The sequence below is a fragment of the Papaver somniferum genome, chromosome 4 (genome assembly GCF_003573695.1).
Source record: "Papaver somniferum cultivar HN1 chromosome 4, ASM357369v1, whole genome shotgun sequence".
Lineage (NCBI taxonomy): Eukaryota > Viridiplantae > Streptophyta > Magnoliopsida > Ranunculales > Papaveraceae > Papaver > Papaver somniferum.
In genome coordinates, this window is record NC_039361.1 from 38,984,339 (window position 1) to 39,005,722 (window position 21,384).

Consider the following 21,384-nt stretch of genomic DNA (forward strand, 5'->3'; position numbering starts at 1 on the left):
GAATTTTGATCCATTGGTCTTTTTAATTTCGCCTCCTTTCTTCTGCGTTCATGTCTTTCTTCTCTCGCGAAATTTTGCATTTCTTCTTCATCATCCTCATCTCGTCTTTTTCTGCGATTCCCTTCCTCATCTCTATCGTGAATTCACATATGATGATGTCTCTCATTTTCCCCTCCATGATTTTGTTCATTTCTCATCAATTCCATTCGATGTCTTCATCCATCCTCTGTACTCTATCATACTCTTCATTGATGTTACCGTTATTCCGGTTTTGTGTTCGTCTTCTTTCTCGATTTTCGTGATTGTTCTGGCGAATTATTTCCTGAATCTCTTGTTCTTCCATTTCCGCTCTCAATCTTTCACGTTCGCAAATTAAACGTGCTTGTTCAGCGTAATGTCTTTCAATTTCTTCTTCAATCGTTTGTTGATTTCTTTGAGCTTCTCTCTCATGTAAAATTCTCCTTTCTTCCTCTCGATTCCCTTCGCCATCTTGATTATTTCGTCCCTGACGTTGTCCATTCTCTTGATTTCTATCATTTTGCCTATCATCAAAAGTTTCATTTTGTGGAATGTAACGATCATCAGTTCTTTCTCTATCTTCGCGATGTTCTTCATTAGGATTTGATATTTCTTCTCGAATATTATTTCCAGCATTAGCTGTGGGTGAATTTCGCCTCATCTCTCTTCTAGTCGATCTTGAATATGATTTTGTAATACTTCTCGATCTTCTACTCTGTAGTCTCATATTTTCCATTCTCAATTCGTGATTTTGCCTTGTTAGATTTGCACGTTCTTCTGCCTCAGCTCTTCTTTCTTCATGTATTCTTCGTCTCAACGTTTCTAACGCTCCAATTTCCTCATCTCCATGAATTATTCCTTCATCTGCTTCTTGATTTCTCTCTACCTGTCTATGGTTTCTGGTTTGCTGCTCTTCTTCTACTTCTTCTGCGGAATTTGATTGCCAAGTGTGTATACTCACCCTATCATAATCTATATTCCTTCCTTGTACTAGTGTTTGCTGAACTGGTGGTTGAATTTGATTTTCTACATTATTTCTCATTCTAGTAGATTCTCCCATTTCACTTCTTTCCCTTCCAGCAATTCTCTTGCTTCTTCTAACAGTAGTTGGTTGGTCTGATGTATTTCTTCTTCTAGCCATTTCTTCAATATTAATGAATTGCAAGAGATTATGTAAAATTCTTAATCAATCACTCCAAATCTTCACAAATCTCAATATTAATCTTCAAATTTTTCTAGAATAATCTTCAATCTTCAATCCTTCCCTGTTTCTAGCACCATTATGTAGTTGCAGGAAATCCTACACTACACCCCTCACAAGATTTCATTAACATTCAACTCATTTTTGGATTAACAATTTTAATTTTATTGATCAATCTTTGAACAATCTTACAAGAAAAGATAAAGGAATCAAGAATAACCACTGCTCTAGATTTTCTTTCTCCTATTTACTTGCTTTTCACTCAAAAAAAATCTCCCTCCTTTCCTTTACCATTGAACGGCTATTTATAGGGAATTACATAGTGGATGACAGCTAATCTGTCCTTTATTTTCGGATATGACTTGCGACATTCTCGCAACCTTACAAATGTTAATCTCGCAAACTCTCTTATTTTCGCAGGACCATCACATTTTTCTCATGATTTTAGCTGAAGTCGTTTATTATGTCATTTCTAAAATTGTTCTGCGACGCTGTTGTGTTGTGTTGTTGATAATTTCGTTGAGGAATTATTGCTGCGAGATTCTGATCCTACAATATGGACCATAAAGTCTCAATTGACGCATCTCCAGGTTTAAAAACCAAACGTAGGAAAAAGTCTGATAAACTGGTTACTTTTCAAAAATGGTTGGATGAACAAATCCGGATCAACTCTGGTCTTGTTGCAGAAATTGCAATTCTTAAGGATTTGATATCTTGTAAAAGTCCCTTGGTGAATCTGAGTAACTCCAGTTGTTCCTATTTAAAGAATAGTCATAAATCATATGGTAATCAACGACCGGTTGTTATGAAAACTGATATGACTAGGAACCACTCAGACAAACTTGAAAGTCTTGGCACATGTTGGTGTTGTGACTTTTCCGATCACCGTCAACAAGTTTGTATGTCGTTTCAAAGGAGTCTAAATGTTGCAAGTGATCTTTGTAAGAAAGCGAAACAACTTTTTGATACTCTGAAAGGACATACAAAACTATTAGGAAACTCTAAACAGAGAAGTACTAATAGTATGTGTACCTTTGCTTTAAGATCTACGTCTCCCTTTCAATGGTTTCTTGATAGTGGACGTAGTAGACATATGACAGGCGATCTCACATGGTTTGTTTCGTTATTGACTATGAAGGAGGTTATGTAACGTTCGGAGATGGGAGTTGTTGCTACATCAGCAAGAAAGGAACAATCAAACTGCCCGATGTTCCAGAAATCCATGATGTAGTATACGTAAAAAGTATGACTGCTAATCTTATTTCTATTAGTCAAATTTGTGAAAAAGGCCATCGAGTTGTCTTCAATGCAAACGGATGTGACATTGTGACAAAACTGGGAAAGTAATTTTTCAAGGAACTCGTGGTAAAAATAACTGTTATCTTCTCGATACTCAGTTCAGTAACCGTTACAATTTGACTAAGGTGGAATCTACACATCTTTGGCATGAGCGTTTTGGTCACATCAATTATCGTCTTCTAACTAAGATCATTAACAAAGAACTTGTTAGAGGCATTCCCAAAATCAATGAAAAGATTGAAGGTGTATGTGGTGCCTGTCAAAAGGGTAAACAAACGAAAGTTCACCACAAATCATCTCGAGATATTCTCACTAAAGCTTCACTTGATTTAATTCATATGGATCTATTCGGACCAATTTAACAACCCACTGTTGCTGGTAAGAAGTGTGCTTTAGTTATGGTAGATGATTACCCCAGATTCACTTGGGTTGCATTCTTATCTCGTAAGAATGAAACTCTTAGTGAATTCAAGATTATTCATAAAAGGATGCATAACGAACAAGGTCGCAAGCTAAAGAAAATTAGAAGCGATCGTGGAACTGAATTCAAAGACACCAAATTATTTGAATTCTGTGACGAACTAGGGATCATTCAACAATACTCACCACCTATTACTCCTCAAGACAATGGAGTTGTTGAAAGAAAGAATAGGAATGTTCAGTAAATGGCCAGGGTAATGCTCCATAACAAAATCTTACCATTAAGATTTTGGGGAGAAGCTGTTTTTACAGCATGTTACTTGGTCAACCGTGTGTATTTACGGTCTAAAACCCTTAACACACCTTATGAGTTGTGGTACGGAAGGAAACCCAACTTACACTATCTCAAGGTGTTTGGATATAAGTGATATATTCTGAAGGATCGAGAACATAAAGGGAAATTCGACACCAAAAGTGATGAAGGTATCTTTCTTGGCTATGCTTCCGATAGTCGTGGTTTTCGAGTGTTTAATCTCAGAACCCAAGTCATGATGGAATCTGCTAATGTTATCATCGAAGATATTTTTAACTTTCGTCATGATAATCCTCCTGCTGAATTGCCTCCAACCGAGACAATTGAGAAAGTCAAAGAAATTCCAGAATCAGCTGAAGTTATCCCAACTGTTACTGATCCTGACATTTCTAGTGACGAGGAAAAGAGCACTGATCAAGCCATTCCTGACGAAAAAGAATGTGTCCCTCCACGACATCTCTGGGTTCAAAGGAACCATGACCCAACAATATTGTTGGAGGAAGAGATTCTACAGCTAAAACAAGAGGACAACTTCAGAATATGTGCAATTTTGGATGTTATCTTTCGCAAGTAGAACCAAGGAATATTGATGAAGCTATGAACGATCCATTTTGGGTAAATGCAATGCATGAAGAGTTAAATCAATTTCAAAGACAAGACGTGTGGGAACTTGTACCTTGTCCCTCCAATATCAATATTGTCGGTACCAAATGTATATTCAAGAATATGTATGATGAATTTGGCACAATTGTCAGAAACAAAGCTAGACTTGTCGCTCAAGGATATTCACAGATTGAAGGGATTGATTTTGACGAAACCTTAGCTCCCGTGGCACGCCTTGAGTCCATTCGAATTTTGTTAGCTCATGCTTGTTTTCTTAAAGTTAAGATGTTTCAAATGGACATAAAATCCGCGTTCCTAAACGGAATTTTAAAGGATGGAATTTACTTATCCCAAGAGAAGTATGCACGGGATCTTGTGACAAGGTTCAGTCTAGATAAGTCTTCTCCAAAATTGACACCTATGTCCACTACTGGTAAACTGCATAGTGATGAGAAAGGAGCAAAATTGGATCAAAAGTTGTATCGATCTATTATTGGTAGCCTTTTGTATCTTACCGCTACTAGACCTGATATTTCTTTCAGTGTTGGTTGTTGTGCTAAGTTTCAGGGGAATCCAAAAGAATCTCATCTTGCAGCTGCAAAAAGGATTATTCGATACATTAATCACACTTCCGGGTATGGGTTATCTTACACATTTGATACTAACACTGATTTATCTGCTTATTCAGATGCTGATTGGGCAGGATGTGTAGAAGACAGATAAAGTACATCATGAGGTTTCTACTAAGACTGAATCTTGTAGCTTGGCATAGCAAAAAGAAAAATTCTCAATCCCTGTCTACATGTGAGGCAGAATATATTGCTGCTGGATCATGTTGTACTCAACTCATATGGATGAAACAAATGCTAGCTGATTATGAAGTTGATACTGGAATAATGAAGATCTTTTGTTATAACTCTGGTGCGATTCGAATCACTGAGAATCCCTTTGAGTACTCAAGAACAAAGCACATTGACATAAGGTACCATTTTATTCGTGATCTCTATGAAAATGGTATCATAAGTATGGAATTTGTGCCTTCTGAACAACAATTGGCTGATATTCTTACCAAACCATTAGACACTGCTACATTTCAACACTTTCGGAAGTCTATTGGTGTTGTTTTGGTTCATTAAGTGTTTCCATAACTCTTGCCCCTATGCTTATCTCTATCTTTTGGGCAATTGAGTTTGAAACTCCAGTAGGATTACTCTAGTTCAGTTTCTGTAGAGTTGTTTTTGTCGTGTTAGTGTCATTTTTCTTTTCAAAATCCTTTGTTTCTTTTGAAATTAAGGTCGCTCGTTTTTGTTCCCTTGGGAATGACATCAAATGGGGGAGAGTTCTTTTGAACTTGTGCTTAATGGTTATATCTTGAGGGGTGTGCGGCTGTGGAATTTTAGAGAGGTTATCTTGTATCTTTAAACTCCTTGATGAATGCTATTAGCTTCGGCTATATGATTACATCTAAATAATATGATGTGTGTTCTTTCTTTTTAATCATGAAATGTCTCTTACGGAAATTTCATTATGATCTCGTTCTTTTACCTTTGCCAATTTTATTGACAAAAAGAGGGAGAATTAATATGTAGTTCACACTACAAATACATATGGTTTTTGGATCATTGTGTAAAGGGAAGTGGTTTCCATGTGAGACGGATTATTGACTAAGGGGGAGTGATACATATCACCATAGTATTATTGTTAAAGTTGTGATACAATTGAACTTTGACACTGTCTAATAATACTATGACATTGTATAAAAATGATCGAGAATTATGTTTTCTCATTGTTATAGCTACGGATCTTCAACAAAGGTGATGCTAAACTTACAACCTTTGGGATCATTGGAGTACTTGGAAGTGACGAAGATTTCGAGGAATATTGAAGATTAGACATGTGGAATATGAGCTACTAAAGTTTCATTATCTTTTTTGTATTCCATATGTATTGATAGTTTTGTCACTAAAAATGATAAAGGGGGAGATTTTTAGAGCATTGTTCAGTCGAACTCGCATGCGTTGCTATATCAAACATGTTTGTCAATGTTAGTGATCAAAACTATAAGTCTTGATTTCTAGTCTACTATAGCTAGGTCTCGGACTAGGATAGTAAGTGTAGTTGAGCTCAAGGACTTCATGGGGATTCATCATACAAGTAGAAGAACTACTCAAGGAACCGGTGGAACTTCTCGACAAAAAGGTATGTGAAGACTTGAACTTATCTATCACTCAAAAGACTATCTATTCTATCAACTACTTCTTGAGACAAAAATTCGTATGCTATATATAGACTTAGGTTATACACATTTGGTATTTCGAGATGAGTATACCTCGCCTATCTATATCTCAAAATATGATTTGGTAAGCTTTTTGCTTTAACCAAGTTTATCTTTGCCATGTGACGAAAGTCATGATCTGTTTCAATCACTTTGAAAATTGCTTTGACGAGAAATGGTGTAACAACTATATAACATCCTCTAAGAATGTTTCGATGATTGGAATGAGAGTTTAGATTACATAACCAATGATGGACATAAGTATTGTTGTGGAAACACATATGTGCATAAGTCCTCTTCCTTGAACCAAAGTTTGCGAACTTTGTTGATCAAGAGAAACCGGAAGAATGGCTTGTTGCCAAGTCCGCGAACTGCCGAACTTCTCATCCCGAGAAATTCTGTTGGAGTTGACAAACTAGTTGCGTGAGTTCCAGTCCGCGAACCGGCGGAAATTCTTTTGCCGAGATTTTCTGCTGGAGTTTGTAAACTCTGCCCGGTTGCTTAAGTCCGCGAACCTAGTGTGCGAACTTAAGAAGGTTATATATCTAAAGATGATTTCTGATCTTAAACTTATAAAGACTAAGGAATGCAATTTTCAAACCGTGGCTATAAAGTTCATGAACCGATTCAAGTGAATCAAATCATCTTTGCTTCAGTTGCGTCTTGTGTAGTTACATAAGATTTCCTTGCAATTGAACAACTCTCTAATTAGTTCATTTGAACTAGTTATGGTGAAGAAGAACATGGTTGATATGAAATGCTCATATGGATAACCTTTTGGTTAACTATTGTTGAACAAACAATGTACACGTTTAGGTACGGTTAACAAACTTAGAAGCATGCATTTCATTTGTGTATAACAAGCTAAGTTTTCGATCTAACAGTTGAGAAATATTAGCTTGAATCTAAATCAGGTTTTCATCTAACGGTGGATATTGATTGCTTTGTTACCAAGGCAAAACCCTGATTTGAAAGACTATATAAGGGGACATCTAGCAACTCTGCAAAACTAATCCCCACACCTTACGTGTGATACTAGTTTGCGTGCTAGAGTCGGTTCTCCGTTAACCTTTGGTTTTCTTCTTCTAAAACCAGGTTAAACGACTTAAATACTTCATTGGGATTGTGAAGCCAGACCGATACCACTTTTATCGTAGTTGTGTGATCTGATCTTGCATCTTCTATCGTACGAGTACAATCATATTGATTGGCTTGAGATTGATATCTTCGATAGGCAAGATATAAAAAGTAATCACAAACACCTTCGTCTCATTGTTTTTGATTCCGCAACATCTTGTTTCGCTACCATACGATTAAGATTGTTGTGAGGTGATTGATTAATCTAGGTTGTTCTTCGGGAATATAAGACCGGATTATAAATTGGTTCATGTTCACCTTGATTATATATCAAAATACGGAACAAAAACTTTAGGGTTTTTCAGTGGGAGACAGATTGATCCTTTGATAGACTTGTCTATGTGAGACAAATTTGTTTATTGTCAAAGCCTGCGATTTTGGATCGTAGCAACTCTTAGTTGTGGGTGAGATCAGCTAAGGGAATCAAGTGCGCAGTATCCTGCTGGGATTAGAGGCGTAGGGAGTACAACTGTACCTTGGATCAGTGGGAGATTGATTGGGGTTCAACTATAATCCAGTCCGAAGTTAGCTTGGAGTAGGCTAGTGTCTGTAGCGGCTTAATACAGTGTGTATTCAATCTGGACTAGGTCCCGAGGTTTTTTTTTGCATTGCGGTTTCCTCGTTAACAAAATTCTGGTGTCTGTGTTATTTCTATTTCCGCATTATATTTGTTTATATAATTGAAATAATACAGGTTGTGCGTTTGAATCAATCAATTGGAAATCCGAGCTTTGGTTATTGATTGATATTGATTGATCCTTGGATATTGATCTTTAGTACTATCCAAGTTATTCCTTGTATTTGATTAGTACTCGCAGTTTCTGTTTGAGGAAATCAAATCAAGAGAGAGATATAAACTCGTTGATATACTTTTATTGATTGAGTCTTGTTGATTCTCTTAAAAGTATATTCGAGTTTGTCCATACAGATTGCTAAGTGAAATATTGGGTGGTGTTGTTAGACCCCGCTTTTTCAGCTATTATGATTTATTTCGAATTAGATGAAAAACATAACCAAGTCACGGCACTCTCATGACTCTTCAGCTTCATAGCTCTTGTAATCTGTTTGACTGATCAAGCCTTGGTAAGTATAATCTCCCATATCTTCACATCCACAGAAGACGCTGCAGCAGCAACTATTAACCTCCCGTTAGGGGATATTCTGGCCATACTGTTTTTTAGCTCGTTCTTGTCAGTGCTTCCCAAATTCTTCCCGCTCTTTCCATTCCAAAGAATGATATCACTACCCGCAGAACACGAAATAATGAATGGAGTTCCACCAACAGTGCCATAATTGGCAGTAGTTCCAGCAAGAGTTACAATAACGCTCGTCTGATGGCGTAGCCATTTCATTTCTGGAACAAGAGGTTTGGGTTGCTCATGCTTTCTGTAATTAGCTGTATTAGAACCAGAACTATATTGAGCTGCAACAACCACAAATGAATCTTCATTAGAGAAGCCAACTGTTGTTGGTTGTCCACCAGCCAGTAAATGGATTTTCACAACTCTACAAAATGAGAAGTAAAAATCTAATTGATCAACTTGGTGACGACTGATCAAGATAGTGATAATTCTGTAATAAATATCCATAAACATACATACTTGAAGCTTGAACTCTGAACATTACCCAATTTGAAGACCCTGACAACCCCATCAGCACAACCTGTAAACAAAAACCAATTTATATTAAAAATTGAAGGAGAGTCTTAGTTTAACATGAAATCCAAATTAACTTGTCATCAAAATCATTAAAGTTTTCTAAACCGGACAAAGGAAACACGAAATTGCAATGCTAATTGTTGTTTATACTTTATAGTTTATACTTTACAGTGCATCAGTTGCTAGCATTGTAAGACCAAAATCTGATTCCCAAACTTAAACTTAAACTGACGACAATAAACAGTAATTTCACTTGTAACCAAATTTCGACCATCAGGCGAGAAACACAAAGCTACAACTGAATCTCCATGGCCACTCAAAGCATTTACAAAACATCGATGATTAGGTCGTCGACGTCCGATTTGATCCTGAAAATCAACATAAGTTGATCATATACTACTATCATATAATCCTTAGAACTCAATAATTTCTCCCAAACTAACTAAAATTGAGTTGAGAATTTAAACCTTGTGAGTTGGTTCTCGAGGTAGTAAAGAATATGATCCCTTTAATCTCTCGATCATCCTCTACATTCGTCTTTCCGTCTTCGTTTTCATCATCTTTTTTTGATAATTATAATTCCTGATACTGAATCGAACCGAACCCCTGATACAGAAAAATTCAACTCCTCTTCCAAACCCCTTATAATTTTCCCATTCAATAACTACATAATGGACGGATCGAAGAATTTCCTTTTTGGGGGGAAATTCGTGTGTAAGCGGTAAAAGCCCAATCCACAGGTCCATTTTCTTAATGGGCCATGGGTCCTTTGTATTTTTAACACTCTCGAACTAAGGAGAAACATGAGTCTCTCTCGTCTCGTCTTCTTCAGTGTGCTTTCAGACTTGAGAAGGAGAGAGAAACTAGAGAGATCTCACTTCTCAGAGAGAAAATCCAGAGAGAAAATCAATGATGAGTGAAGCAGAAAATTAGATTAGAAAAAATTAGATACAAAAAAAAAATGATGCGTCGAGATATTTCACATTATCTGCAACCTAGATTTCTTCTTATATTTATTGTTGCTATCATTCTTATTTTTCTCGCATTTCCAAATTTGCAATGGGTAAGTTTACGTTTCCATCTCTTTTACAGTTTCTTCTTGCTTTTAATTTGATAATATTTCTGAGATTTCTCTAATTTCATTTGATCAGTAGATTGCAAAGTTAGTAATTATTCATTCTGATCTGTCCTTGATCTATTTTTTGACCTAATATTAGTGGATGTACCCTAATTGAACTTTTAGAAACAATTAATAGTAACAAAGAGAGAGTGAGGGAGACCATCTACGGGGTTCCAAGTAGGGATGCTATTGACTATACTAGGATCAAATTATTTATCATGTTGTTATTACGAAAAACAGTCAATGCCATTTATATTTGTTCAATTTGTTTCCCTCTTTACTGTTTTAAGAGTTAGTGAAACAAATGTGCATTATTGACACAAGTAATCTCATATTAGGAAGAAGATAAGGCATCCCTACTTGGAAGAAGATAGGAAGAAGATAAGGCAGAAGAGGTACACGAAATTACTCAGAGGGTGTTCTTGGATGTTGATATTGGTGAACAACGTATAGGTAACAAAGCTTCATGCTACTCTTTTTATGTGAATTAGCTTAAACTGAAAATGCCGTTTATTTTACCTTTTTTGCGTTACTTGTGGTTCTGGAAAAGCAGACATGTGTTTTGCTTTGCATTGTAAGTTGCTTAGGAGTATATGGGTGGTCCATTTATTGCTCTTTATATCTGTTCCAATTTTGTCATGGTGGATTTGCTTAAAACTTCATTTGTGCGTGAGTTTTAATCAATGAACTATGTAGATTGCCGGGGACAACTCTGAGTCGATAACTGTAGTGTTTTTAAGTTAACAATGGATCATATCTCCGTGACATACTAATATACTATTGTAACGTTCTAACTCCATAGCTGAGGTTCGGTTTCACTAGATAATTGTTTTCCTGCCCTGCTGTGTTATATATTTTTCGTAGAAAAACAGACAATTGTTTTTTGTTTCTAAAAGTGAGTTCAAAGTAGCAATCTTTTTTCTTCTTTATGAATCGGTATAAATTGCATTCCAATACCTTCCAAGGATAATCTGGAATTGGATCCCAAATTGATGGGTTACCTTTATTCACATGCTTAACATTTTGAGTTTTGTGTATTTACTTTTGTACCAGTCTCTGATGTTTGCAGTGTTTTGATAACTCAGTAAACAATATCCGTTAAAAATGAAATAGCATGTTTAAATTTGTGGTATTCTGTATCCCGTCTTTAACTTTATGTGCCTCTGAGAACTGCCTTTGCACTTTCTGCAGGTAGATTGGTAATTGGATTGTATGGCCAGGTTGTCCCCAAAACAGTTGGTATGTCCTACACCTTTCCTATTACTTTATGATCTTGATCCTGATGTGATCCCTTTCTATGTTGCCTTTATAGTTGCACCTACAGAATCATAGTTTATCAATTTCATTGGTTAAGCATTTTTAACTGATTTTGCCGTTTGAAATCAAATATAATAGGAAAGTAAACTTTATGGTGTATAAATCTTAATTAAATTTTACGGCTGTTCAAAAACTGCATGTTACAATGGTCTATATTTAGGAAATTTGATGACCTTGAATTGTCATATTGGAGTAAACTTTCCTTTGGAAAATATGTTCTTCTAACTATCTCATTAATACGAAGCCAAATTTTTTAATGGGGAACCACATCATTATTTCTTTGATCAGCCTGAGTTGTAACAATTTAAGCAGATTCCCGAAACAAATTGTCACTCAGATAATTTTTTCTACTAGTTATTCTCTCTAGTATAGATTTCTTTCATGTGTTCCTTGTTTCATTTGCTTGATATACCACTATATCAAGTACAGGGAAATTCAAACAATACTTGATCTATTCATTTGTTAGTACAAGGAAATTCAAACAATACTTGATCTATTCAGCAAGTCATACTTTGTTTACTTGGATATGAATTGATGCCTGATGCCTAGCCTATATCTGTCTTTTGCAGAAAATTTCAGGGCTCTGTGCACAGGTACGCCGAGCTTCCTGATCTCTTTAGCAATTAACTGATCACTTATGAGAAGCACATTTTCCAGTATATTTTTATCATTTACTTCTTATCCCAGCATCATGATAAACGTCAGATCTGGTTTCATCCTAAGTTCTACTTAGAGTTGTGTATCATCTCCCCTGGCATGTGTTCCTGGATATGTATGAACATATAACTGTAGACCCAACACCAAACTTCTGCAAGACTCTGGTTATGATCAAGTTTAATTTCAAGTGCAGGAGAAATGGGCAAGGGTGTCAATGGAAAAGAACTCCACTACAAGGGAGTACCATTTCATCAAATAATTTCTGGATTTGTAGTACAAGGTGGTGATATAGCTCATGGGGATGGGAAGGGAACTGAATCTATATTCGGTGGCACCTTCCCTGATGAGAATTTCAAGGTCAAACATTCACATGCAGGTAGATCCTTGGCATATTCAATTAGAACAACCTAAAAAATACATCCTGAGTTTTTTATCCTTCCTTCGTATTATATGTTTACAACGCAAGGTAACTTGTGTTTCTATTTTAAGAAAAATACATTAAATCATTGTGAGCTAAATTACATGAGTTTTGTTGATTGCATTTAGTTATCATTCTTTTTTGGTTCCTATGAGAATGCATTAGTCTAAATGTTCCATGAAGTGATGCAGATTTCTGAATTGTAGGCTGGTGGTGGTTGTAGGTATTGTTTCCATGGTGAACTCTGGACCTGATTCAAATGGCTCACAATTCTTCATAACGACAGTCAAGGCCAGCTGTAAGTCACTTCACTTGATAGATTAGCAAGGCCTATCCAATTAAATCCAAGTGTATGTTGAATGATTTTATGGTGGTCACATGAGCATATACACGCATGTCGTGTTCTCATCTCATGCTTTGGCTAGGGCTAACTACTTGATATCTACCATGAAGAAATCTGACTCCTCAAGAAGTACTACGTTACAAATGATTTGAATGTGCATGGCATTAGTGTTTAATCATCTAGATCTATTTTGCCTTTGTTTTTGCCAACTGCTCGTTCGGAGCATTTAATTTGTGCACTAGCACGTTAGCTAGCTAACAATGTTACACTACACAGATAAACTCTCAGTTGTAGTCTTGTAGATGAAAATTTTCATTTTTTGCGTCTGCCTAATGAAACTTTACTTGTGTAAAACCATACGACTCAAACCAAGAGGGTCTGAAATCCAACATAGTCTCGTGTCAATAAACCAAAATTTTCACTCATTTGCTTCTGAAAACAAATTTTCCCGGAAACTACTCAGTTCTGATGACATGGTATATTTGTAATTGACCTTCTCATAAAGGTTCTTCTAGATTCTCAGAAGCTGTGCCACCTTTATTTGGAGGGATTTAATCGCGTTAACTTCATTACATTCTGCAGATGCCGCACTATTCTACTCCCTCTAAAACCCTAAAACCGTGCCTTCTTTTTCTCTTTCTCACTTCCAACAACCACCATAAACCCTAATCTAGGCCATCTTCAATTGAGCAATGGCCTCAACAATTTTCTCAGATTGTTCTTCATCCGCAACAACTCGGGGTTTCACATTCAATAAAATCCGAACTGGTATTTTTCATTTAAGACAATCATCAGCTATTGTTTCTTGCAGACCTCGAAATCCCAGCTTTGGTGTTCTCAGTACGCAGCGGCGAAGTTCTTACTCCACTGCTGGTATGTGTAAAACCTCTAAACTATGTCATTTATAATTTGATTTTTCTATTAGGGCATACTATTTCAATACCTTCTCACCCAAATGCTTAAAGATTTATTGTATTTGGTTAAATAAAATTTTTTGTTACAGTGGCTATGTCACTGAAACTTCTGCGAAAGTAATTCATGGAAAGGCGGTTGCGAAACAAATAAAAGATGAAATCAAAATTGAAGTATTGAAGATGAAGGATGCAATTGGTGTTGTACCAGGTTTAGCTGTTATTCTAGTTGGAGACAGGAAGGATTCTGCAACGTATGTGCGCAATAAGAAGAAGGCTTGTGAAGCAGTTGGGATCAGGGCCGTCTTTGGCATAGGGCGAAACGGTCGACCGCCCTAGGCCCAATAATTTGGGGGCCCAAAATTTTTTTCCCCAACCTATATATATTCCTTAGATATCTGTCCTAAACGTGTCAATTGGCCGTGAAAAGTAAAGAGGAAAACCAACTCAGCGTGAAGTTTCGTGAATAGTCCGCTAGGGCACAAAACTGCGTCTCGATCTTTGAGGTTTCAGGTATGTTTCTTTTAATTTGATGTTTGCCTAGTTTAATTGAATAGTTGATGTTGCATTTACAGTAAATTTGGACTCAATTGAAGTATTTCTCACTTAATTCTGTTTGGGGTTAGGGTAGTTTTAAGAAATTGGATTTGGACATGATCATATGTTTTTGATAAATCTTAATTTCAAAGTTTTTTTTGTATCTGTGAGCTGTGTTATATTACTAATTGCAAGTTTGTGTTTTTTAAACTGTGTGCAGGTGAAGCATTTTGTCAAAATGGCTCCCAAGTATAAGTCTGGTAGTCAGAAAATGAAGGAGAGAAAGAGAAAAGAAAGACTTGTTGACTCTTAAAGAGGAGGGCTTGATAAGTTTATTATTAAGAGACCACGTCGTTTAGCCGAAAATTCAGATGGAAATGAAATTGAATCAATTGAAAATGTTATTGTCGAAAGAAATGACGAACATGAACATGAAACTGAAGAGGTTCCTTTTGAAGGTAACATTTTCATTGAATTTGCTATGATTATGTTTTTTGACATCTCTTTCGATTTCTTTTTGTGTTATGCGGATATTATAGTAAAGGAACAAAAGTTGCAGCCAATTCATTTCTCAGATGCAATACTTGCTGTAGTTTTTCTCTACATTGACATTTGACAACAACTATGCTTTATTTGCTTGTGATTGTATTTATTAGATAATGAACACGAACAACCAGAGATTAATGTTACTGAATTCGGTAATGAACAAGCACAAAGTCTGCCAGGCAATGTGAATATTTTTAATCCAGCGGCTTGGGATGATCTAGATATAAGGTCAAGAGAAGTATTAGTAGAAAATGGTCTGTTAAGAGATCCTATGCTGGAAAATGGTCCCAAAAACAGGTTTGGTAGACATTTCTCTTCAACATACTATACAAGACATCTACCTAACGGTGAGAAAGAAGATAGGCAGTGGTTAGCTTATTCAAAGGAGTTGGACAGGGTATTTTGCTTTTGCTGTAAGTTGTTTAAAAAGCGGAAATGAGAGGTAAGTTGGTAAATGAAGGTACTGCAGAGTGGAGACATATGAGTGAAAAACTTTGTAAACATGAAGTACGAAAAGCACACATTCTTCACATGTTAGATTGGGCTGAAATGCGTATAAGAATGGAAAAGAATGAAACAATTGATAAGCATGCTCAAGCTCGAATTAATAGTGAAAAAGCACATTGGAAAGAAGTGTTACAAATGTCTTAATTTGGCTCTTTCTGATACGGCCAAATGTTGTACTAAGGCGAAAGACTTTTTCAGTGTGCTAAATAACATATATAAATTGTTTTCAGGTTCCACAAGACGATGTCAAATATTGAAGGAGAATGTTGATGGTTTAACTGTGATGACGAATTGAAAGTGTTAAAGCAGAAACTGTGATGACGAATTTTGTCCGGCACAAGATGGGAAAGTAGAATTGAAAGTGTTAAAGCGGTCAGATTTCAAACTGCTAAAATACAAGAGGCACTACTCAAACTATCTGAAAGTGATGACGATGATTCCGACAGAGGTTTGGCAAAAACTTTTGCTATTGGTAAGATTGGTGGAATTTCAAGTATAGAATTTATATTAAGCTTGGTTATTTGGTATGATATTTTAAATGTTGTTAACGTTGTTAGCAAAACATTGCAATCTGAAGACATGCTTATTGACATTGCTATGAAACAAATTGAAGGGCTTATTAAATATTTTGAAGATTACAGAAATACTGGGTTTGCAGATACAATGATCAAAGCTAAAGAAATTGCAACCGAAATGGGAGTAGACCATGAATTTTATGTACCAAGAAAGATTACTAGAAAGATTTTTTTTGATGAAACTAGAGATGTAGAAGATACAACACAATCACATGAAGAATCATTTAGAGTTAACTATTTCTTATTTATTGTCGATCAAGTTTCTGCTTCATTGAAGACACGGTTTGAGAATTACAAAGCATATGAGGATATTTTTGGTTTCTTGTGTGGTTCAGTGAATTTAAGTTCATTAGATGATGCTCGTTTGAAAGCATGTTGTGATCGTCTTGAAACTGCATTAAAACATTAATCATCTTCTGACATCGATGCAAATGATTTATTTGGTGAACTTCAAGTCATTCGAATGATTCTGCCTGCTGAACAGATGACTGCTGTTGAAACCTTACGGTTTCTAAAGAGACAAGGGTGTTTTCCAGTCGCGTGTATTGCATATAGAATATTGTTGACTGTTCCCGTGAATGTAGCGACTGCAGAAAGAAGCTTTTCGAAGTTGAAGTTGTTGAAATCTTATCTGAGATCAACTATGTCACAGGAAAGATTAAATGGGTTGGCTATCTTAGCTATTGAACATGAGTTTTTGGATGATCTTGATCTTGACAAGATAACTAATGCATTCGCAACCAGAACCCCAGGAAGGGCAATCTTTATAGGATGATGTTTTTTCTTTGGCAGTTCTATTGCTACTTCGCAGATGTTCTTATTTTTTTTATCAATAGGTACCTTTCACTTAAAATTGGAGTTGCTTTTTAACCCTTATTAAAATTTAATATGTACGCATTAATAGATTGTTCAATCTATTGTCATTTCTTCATTTATAATTATGTTTTTTTTTCCCATGTGTATAAGCAAAAAAGGCCCTTTTTCGAGTGCTCGCCCCAAGCCTCTAATATGTTAGAGACGGCACTGGTTGGGATTACATCTTATGAAATTTGCTTGCCTGAGGATTCTACAGAAGAAGATGTTATCAAGCATATTGCTGATTACAATGAGAATCCCAAAGTTCATGGTATCCTCATTCAGCTGCCTCTACCTCGTGTAAATATGCTTTCTGAAAAATTATAATAGAATATCAATTAATGTCTCAGTACTGTTTGGTTTAGTACTGACATTTGAATTTTGATGTACCTTTGTTATGTAGATTTTGAGTTTTAATCTTTACCTTGCAAAGTTCGATTTTGAAGGTTAAGATAATAGAAACAGTTTTTGTTCAAATGTGGTGCAACCTTGGACTGTTAAGATACTTGCTATTAGTTAGTCCCTAGTTGTTCTTTTGATGAATTTAGGGATTAGGGAGTTATGTGGTAAAGGGATCTTATGAACTCTATGGTCTTTGTGGCAGCATATGGATGAAGCAAGGATTTTGAATGCCGTTACTATTGATAAAGATGTAGATGAATTCCATCCACTAAACATCGGGCTTCTTGCCAAGAGAGCCCTTTTTTGTTTCATGTACCCCCAAAGGATGCATAGAGTTGTTGCACAGATATGGCATCACTATCAAGGGGAAGAGAGCAGTTATAATTGGTCGTAGTAACATTGTTGGACTTCCCGTGTCACTACTGCGACAAGTACGTCTGTTGCTTTGTTATTTGTCATACATGTCAACCTATATAACTTGATTTAGTTTGTTAAATTTTATTTTAGTTTGTTATTCTTCACATCTATGGTGTCTTACTGATTTAAATAGTTATGTGTGATGTTTGTAGAGGGAAGATGCTATCATCACTATTGTACACTCTAGAACCGAGAATCCTGAGGAGATTGTGAGACAGGCAGATATCATCGTCTCTGCTGTTGGGAAAGCGAAAATGGTGAGAGGTAGCTGGATTAAGCCAGGGGCTGTTATTATTGATGTCGGCATCAACCCAATAGATGTAAGTAGGGTCTGTCCAATTTTTGTGCTATTCTATATGGATGTGCTAACTATTTTTACTGCTAAAAAAGGTTATTACTGAACGGAATGTGGATGTTTTTTTTTTGAAGAAAAGATCATTCTTATTGATTTCTTATTTTTGTTTTGTTAGTTCACAATATTGACAATACCAGCAAAAAAAAGATTAAGTTTGAAATTTATGTAGCCATACTGTAATCAAGATATGTTAGCCTTCTTTTCCTACTAACCCCATAAAGCATTTCAAAGAAGATAGTTGGACTAACTTAGCTCGGGGGTAGTCATGTTTCGGGTTGAAGCGTACCTAGATTATTGAAATTGCTTTTATGTTTGACAGGACCCAGAAAGTCCTCGAGGCTACCGGTTGGTTGGGGATGTTTGCTATGACGAGGCATGTAAAGTAGCTTCCGCAATTACTCCAGTATCTGGTGGAGTCGGTATGTTGACCATAGCCATGCTTCTATCAAATACCCTTAGCTCAGCTAAGAGAGCACTCAAGTTTGAATGAGAGTTGGACAATTTTTTCGGCTTATCTAGAAACAATGATGTTACATGTGCCCCTTCTCTATAGAAGGTTATTCTTAATGATCTTAATGACAAGCTTTATTTTTGCTTTTACCGTAAGATTATTCATATTCTCTTCCTTCATATTTATACAGTTGAGTTCACAAGTCATAATGCCAATTTTTGTAAGTTGCTTTTACTCTTGCTCGTACAAGATACAAACAACTAAGAAGAGGGCCAGTTTGCACCTTCCTCTGTCTACGTCATTGCCCTCTAGAAATTCTCAGCTATTGGAGGAGCAGATGAAAATTCTAACTAAATGAAAGATTCTCTAGTATGTTTTTTTTTTTGTTTTTGCATTTTCCTCCAATGAATATAGTAGGAAAATCGAAATCAGTTTATTGTGCGAGGAAAAAACACCGACCACATTTATTCTGCGCAATTTCAATGGGGCACGGTGTTGGAACGACGTGAATCATGTGATAACAAGATGAAAAAAAAAGTCTATCAGGGGATGGACCGCTAGTACTTTGTCCTACTCACATGCTTGAATTCCAATGTCTACAACACTTTCAGCTGTCATTATCTTGATGGGTAACATTTTTAGCGATTTAGCTAATATACACCTCATATCACAGTCGCTCCTCTTAAATATCTACTTCGTTCAATCTTCCAACTATGTTGTCTTAGTCGTTGGTCAGGATGTTGTTTGTGGGTGAAAACAGTTTCTGCTGATTTCGTTAATTTCGTGTGTGGGTGAGATACGAGTCTAAACCCTAAACTATGTACTGCACGGGAGTACTTTAGATTATAGAGGTCAATCTGTACAAATCCGGCCTAAACCAAGAAATGGTTGTTCCAGACTTGCTTCGGTCACAAAGTGAAGGAGAAGGGTTGGTCTTGGGGAGGGAAGCGAAAAGAGTGTTGAGACCAGAATAGTTGATTCCGAAAGAGTAGTTGTTTGACGACTTGTATCAGAAAGTGAAACGCTAGCAGATTGGAAAGCTAACAAGTGATTTCTGAGTGTTGTATGCTCCTAACCAAAAACTTTTTTTTGGTGGAAATAGGTGAGACCTATTTATACAAGTCGCAACGAAATGTACCCTGGTCTCGTAAGAAGTGGAAACGGTTGAGTAAACGGAAGAAAGCGGTAACGGGTAACGCCTGGAATTGATGTCCATAATGAAGGAAACGTTTCACCATTACTCGTTGTATTTACTAACCGCCTCACTCTTATGACACTTTCTTGTAATGGGCGTAGTGTACGCCGCACGCTGTAAACCGCCATACCAATACCCTGATGAGCATCCCCCAGTTTGTGACATGTTTTGATGTCTCGAGTGTTTTCGTGCAAAACGTGCAGCATGTTGCTATTGTTTGGCAAGTTAAGATTGAGAGGCTTGTCGGTTCGTGGTGACCTTCGACGGCCGAGATTTTGCATCTTGAGAGGAAGGTTAGCCGTTGATTGTGGTTACCTTCCGTTGGTAGCCATTAGCGTGGCCATGGTGTTGGCATGGCTTGCACATGATCTGGTGTGTCTAATTAGGGTTTGGTGTCGTGACCAAAGAATTGGCATAACTAAGTGTGTGCCGTGGCCAAAGAGTTGGCATCGTAGCCAAAGGTTACCACAAGTCGTTTGGTTTAAGGGCGAGATTGTACGGCTGAGATTTGCATCTCAGAAGGAAAGATATCCGTTGGAAGCGTGCGGCTTGGAAGGGAAGCGCTTGCGGCTTGGAAGGGATCCATTAACAGCGTGCGTCTTGGAAGGGAAGCGCTTTCGGCTTGGAAGGGAAGCACTTGCGGCTTGGAAGGGAAGCGCTTGCGGGTTGGAAGGGAATCGCTTGCGGATTGGAAGGGAGTCACTTGCGGCTTGGAAGGGAGCCGCTGGAAGTGTGCGGCTTGGAAGGGAGTCGCTTGCGGCTTTGTCTAAATTAGGGTTTGACATGCCGAAACCCTAATTAGAGCCCTTTATTAGAATCTCCGTATAATTCCCGTACGGACTCGTATTTTGACGGTCCGCCCCTCCATTCCGATCGGAAAAGAATTTCTCTATCTCCCTACGCGAGAATATTTAGGTTTTGAGCTCGTTTAGGGGGTGAAAACAGCCCGACAGTAAAACTCAGGAGGAATTCAGGATGGGTGGCGGCATGGCCAAAGTTAGGTTTTGGTGGCACAAGCCAAAAAATTTGGCGTTGTGGCCAAAAAAGTCGCCACAAGTCATTTAGTTCGGTGGCGGACTTGGACGGCTGAGATTTTCATCTCAGGAGGAAGGGTAGCCGTTGATTGTTGCAACCCTCTATTTGGCAGCCAACGACATGGAGGCATGGCCGGCATGGCTTTGGCATGTTTTAGGCGCGACCAAATTAGGGTTTTTGCATAAACCGTGGAATTTGGCATTGGGCCAGAAGTTGCCACGCGTTTGGTGGCGAACGTGTACGGCTGAGATTTGCATCTCAGAAGGAAGGATATCCGTCGATTGTTGTAACCCTCCGTTTGGCAGCCAGCAGCATAGGGGCATGGCCGACATGGCTTTGGCATGTTTTTGGCGCGGAGATGTGGCTGGCATGATTGGCATGTCGTTGGCACGGTGGTGCGGCTGGCATGGTATGCCTTTGGTGGGAAGATGTGGCTGGCATGGCTGGCATGTCGTTGGCACAGTGGTGCGGCTGGCATGGTATGCCTTTGGCGCGGAGATGCGGAAATTAAGGTTTAGCATGTCGAAACCCTATTTAGAATATACGGCATGCGCGGTTGGCATGCTTGGCTAGCGTGCGTGGTTGGCATGTGTGGAGATGATGCCAGTCAATACCGAGGGTTCTATCGTGGAACATAGCATGTATTAAAAAAATGTACCCTGGTAAACTTCTCGTAGACGTATTGAAAGGCTCAATAAATTCTCTAGTGGAGACGTCAGTACTCAGGCTCTATTTCTTTACAGAGTGACGTCACGTCAGGCCTAGGTTTTACGATTTTAACCCTAAGCTAAAAACCACCATCAACATTAAGTCCTCTGC

At 37.4% G+C, this 21,384-nt stretch overlaps 2 protein-coding genes and 1 pseudogene across 2 annotated transcripts; 2 read left to right on the forward strand and 1 right to left on the reverse strand.

Moving 5' to 3' along the window:
• Positions 1-8,234: 8,234 nt before the first annotated feature.
• On the reverse strand, positions 8,235-9,523 carry LOC113273758. Its single transcript, XM_026523378.1, has 4 exons — positions 9,392-9,523; positions 9,075-9,292; positions 8,868-8,928; positions 8,235-8,689 (listed from the first exon to the last, which is right to left on the reverse strand). Exons 3-4 carry the CDS (start codon positions 8,917-8,919, stop codon positions 8,340-8,342), a joined length of 402 nt encoding a protein of 133 aa, XP_026379163.1. The 5' UTR covers positions 8,920-8,928; positions 9,075-9,292; positions 9,392-9,523; the 3' UTR covers positions 8,235-8,339.
• Positions 9,524-9,751: 228 nt separating this feature from the next.
• LOC113275191 (peptidyl-prolyl cis-trans isomerase CYP21-1-like) lies at positions 9,752-16,786 on the forward strand. The gene is made up of 10 exons (XM_026524639.1): positions 9,752-9,987; positions 10,419-10,497; positions 11,236-11,283; positions 11,931-11,954; positions 12,212-12,394; positions 12,660-12,734; positions 13,591-13,652; positions 13,783-14,203; positions 14,448-14,685; positions 14,884-16,786. The coding sequence occupies exons 1-8, from the start codon at positions 9,886-9,888 to the stop codon at positions 13,795-13,797; spliced, it is 588 nt and encodes a 195-aa protein (XP_026380424.1). The 5' UTR covers positions 9,752-9,885; the 3' UTR covers positions 13,798-14,203; positions 14,448-14,685; positions 14,884-16,786.
• Positions 13,861-18,419, forward strand: LOC113275189 (annotated as a pseudogene).
• Positions 18,420-21,384: the final 2,965 nt, after the last annotated feature.